The following is a 3,788-nucleotide window of genomic DNA, read 5'->3' on the forward strand; positions in this document are numbered from 1 at the left end:
AAGCAACATCTGCCCAGCTCCTACAGAGCCAGAGCCTCACCAGGACAGGGGAGGACTCAGGAACAGGCCAATCCCATTCTGCACTGCAGCCATTTCCAGGGGCCAAGCCACACTGCACTGTTGGCTGGTTGGGATTGTCCCGTTTCACTGCCCTCCTACCCAGAGCTGGAGGACGCCCTGCCCACAGAGCTGGAGGGCGACGCGCTCACCCCAGAATGGTCTGGTTTATCGAATGGATACAGCAGCCAAGCACCACATCCAGGTCACAGCAGAGGGGCCGGAAAGTCACTAACCAGGTGCAAATGCTGCATCTGTCAGCCAGCAGGGCAGGGACCAGGCAGGGGCCTGGGCCAGAGCTTGTGTGGATTCCTGCCTGACTTGGCCTGTTCTCTGTGTACAGCGCAGGCAGGCGGGCCTTGGTGAGGGGCCAGGGCAGAGGGACTCCTGGCCTGTGGGGCAGATGCAGGGACAAGGCTCCATTCAAAGTCACTTAGCCATTCCCCTCCCCAGCCAGAGAGTGGGGCTGGGCCCTCCCCAGGGGCACAACAGAGGCCAGGACCCCAGAGCACTCTGAAGAGGAAAGGGCCTTTGCACAGGCCCCGCAAGGCCGGAGTACCTAGGGACAGCCCCTTGGGCCAGAGGGAGGCATGGGGGGGAAGCAGCTTGTGTCAGGAGGGCCAGGCCACTGTCCTGGCCCCTTCCCAGGGCAAAGGAGCAGGGAGCTGAGAGTGGCAGCAGGCCAGGGCAGGGCCCTCAGGGCTCAGCGCAGGGTCAGGCGCTGGCCTGCTCCCATCCCCAGAGAGCTGCAAGTCGGAGCCCTAACCTGCCGAGCTCGGCGCCTGCCCCAGGCGGTGGGGAGGGAGATGCCAGGTAAGCCGGGAACAAGGGCCAGGCTGGGCAGGCGGATTCAGAGGGGACGCCTGGCCACTGGCTGTAAGGGAGGGAATTGGACGCCCCAGCTGGGATCCCCACTTCTCCAGCATGGCGGTTCCCAGCAGGAGGCCCCGTGGCACAGAGCAGAGTGAAACCCTCACACGGAGTTCGGGGGCGTTTCACTTTGGTTAATTTAACCTGTTAAACGGCCCGGGCTGTAGCACGGCTCCCTTCCGACCCAGCCAGGCCCTGCGCATCCGCCCCGGCTGCTCCGCAGGCAGAAGAGCAGCGTCCGGGGGCTGGTTGCTACACACCAGCCTACTGGGCACGAGCTGCTCCCACTCTGCTGTGCACCGCAAAGGCCCTTTGTGCTGCAGGGAAACTCCAGGGTAACGTAGCAGCGGGAGCACCAGGCTGCGGTGCAGGGCCCTGCCGGTGGGAGGGGAAATCATGGGCCAGTCTCAGAGATGCTGAGCAATTCCACTGCCCTGGCTGGGCAGGAAGGAAACGCCCTCCGAGCGGCTGCCTCACAGCTTCGCTAAGCTCCCTGGAGACCTCCCCTGTCAGCACCCAGCGCTCTGCGGGGCAGCCTGGGAAGGGCCCTGGGGTGCAGGACAAGGGCTTGCAGCCCTGCAGAGGACCACGTGGAAGCTTGCAGTGATGGCCTTTCACCACCAGGTGCCGGGGCCCAGACATTCAAGCCACATGTGCTGCAGCAACTCACCAACATGGTAACTGCAGAAGCCTGGGACCCAGCCCCGGAGCCACCTCCCACGGGGATCCAGGCCAGCTCAGGAGCGGCGCGCCCCCCACGGCGACTAAGTTCAGGCAAAGCCCCGCGCGCCTGACCCCGGGGCGTCCCCACCAGGACAGAGTCCCTGTTAAATAAACTCAATCCCTTCGTATTTCATGGCCCCGATCCTGGTCTCCGGCAGCAGGAAGCGCCCGTCCAGCGTGAAGGCCATGATGTAGGTGGCGATCTTGCCATCGTCCTCCTCCGATTTCAGGGCCACGATCAGCTGGTCGTCAGTGTCGGGGATGAATTTGAAGGAGGAGAAGCCGTGGGTCGGGACCGCGGCCCCCACGTGGCTGACGGCGATGTCGCCGAAGTCCTGCGTGGCCCGCAGCAGCAGGTTGGTGCCCCGGTGCTCGTCGGCCTTCTCGTCGTAGCGCTCCTGGCTAGCCCGGCGCGGCAGGAAGAACCAGCGCTGCAGCGTCTCGCTCCAGGCGGCCGACTCGTGGATGAGGTAACCTGGGGAGGGCAGGGCCAGGGTGAGAGCGACTCCTAGGCAGGCAGAGCACAGGGCGAGGAGCCAGGGGCTGCCACTGCTATCTGGATGTGACAGATGCCCTGGGCCACGGCCCCCATTCCTGGCGCAGGGGAGCGGGTGCCAGCAGACCCCCTCCTCGCTAGGATTCCTGCTATGCTGCACGGATGGTGCAGAGCCGGCAGCCAGCAAATCTGGACAGGGCGGGAGGCCAGCCAGGCTGAAGTTGCATGCTCGCGAGGAGCAGATTCCCCCTCCCAGCTCCCCTAACACAGAGGGCAGCACACACCACGGCCCTGCTCCGTGGGGCTACAGACTGCCAGCGCGCCCAGGGACGGCACCCTGCTGGACATGGCTCTCCCACCACTGCGGGCACAAGACTGGTCACAGCACGATGGGCAGGAGGGGCCTAGCCCCTGGCACCCAGCCCCACCCACATCCGCTCCCCATGGGTGGGGCGAGGGGAGGTCAAACCCCCAGTTCCTTTAGCACTTGCATTGCCCCCCGCAGCCTGGAGGGTACAGAATAGGGAATTCCTTCCAGGCCCTCCCAAGTGCAGATGGGACTGTCCAGGGCTGTGGGGCAGCTGGGGGCGAGCCCCACCTCTTACCTGGGGGTCTGATGCCAGCCGCTGCCCTCAGGGCGTTGTAGTTAGACACCCAGTTCTCATGGCCCACGTCCCCCTTGGAGCCGACCACCTTCACCCACTCGGGGTTCTCATTCATCACCTCCCCGGTGGCCGTGGTCCACTCCTTCCCCAGGCCACCCACGTACAAGTGTTCATCCTTCACTGCCAGCCACTCTGCTTTAAAGCCTAGGCAGAAAGACCCAGTGTTAGCTTGCACGGGGACTTCAGCCCTGCAGTCAGGGGGAAGGGGTGGATGCACCCACAGGGGATAGGGCCCCAAGCAAGGGCAGACTGGGCCAGCAGGGTAGGTCCCCCAGCAGTCAGGAAAGCCTCTCCCAGCCGCTCCTTGGGGGGATTCCCGTGGCCATGATCCACAGACGCCCAGCAGGGCATGAAAGGAGGGGCTGGGCTACTGGTCACCGGGCAGCTCAGCTCTGGCTGCACAGTTTGCCCTGGATCAGGCTGCGGCAGGGAAGACGAGGGGAGAGGCAGAGCTCACCTTTGCCCACGGTGCCATCCCCATCTGATAGGATCACCCAGGGCACCACCGTGGTGCCCTCGATCAGGTAGACCACTCCCGTCCGGTCGTCCACTGCATACAGCTTCCCGTTGAAGACGACCAGCTCCGAGAGCTCCATGCCTCTCCCCTTTTCAGCCAGATGCGACTCCAGCAGGCTGTCGGCCCGGTCCCACTCCACCGTCACTCTGTCCCCGCTGGCCGACAGGGTCAGGTAGCCCTTCTTCAGGTAACTGAACCAGGTGTGCTCCCGTGGGCCCTTGGAGCCGGTGTCCAGGTCGGCAATGACCCCGATCCGGTAGCGCACCCCTTCCGAGTTCCTCTGGGGCGGGGACAGCGGGTAGGTGTCATTGTACCTGTCCCCGGGCAGCGGGCTGAGCCGCCAGTTGTGGGCGTTGGCCGGGGCTGGTCTCCCCGTGGCCGAGCGGTGAAAGCACAGCAAGAGCAGCACCAAGGCGACGCTGAGTGAGGACACCAGGATGGCCTTCCAGCGCAGTCGGAA

General features: G+C 64.9%; 1 protein-coding gene across 1 annotated transcript; it reads right to left on the reverse strand.

The window, feature by feature from the left end:
- Positions 1–1,196: 1,196 nt before the first annotated feature.
- On the reverse strand, positions 1,197–3,788 carry CANT1 (calcium activated nucleotidase 1; the record flags this gene model as incomplete). The annotated part of the gene is made up of 3 exons (XM_026654556.2): positions 1,197–2,125; positions 2,752–2,955; positions 3,269–3,788. Coding segments are annotated over 3 exons (1,095 nt in total), but the record flags the coding sequence as incomplete, so codon positions are not given.

This window comes from Terrapene carolina, unplaced genomic scaffold, assembly GCF_002925995.2.
Source record: "Terrapene carolina triunguis isolate 2854851 unplaced genomic scaffold, T_m_triunguis-2.0 Scaffold192, whole genome shotgun sequence".
In the NCBI taxonomy this organism is placed as follows: Eukaryota; Metazoa; Chordata; order Testudines; family Emydidae; genus Terrapene; species Terrapene triunguis.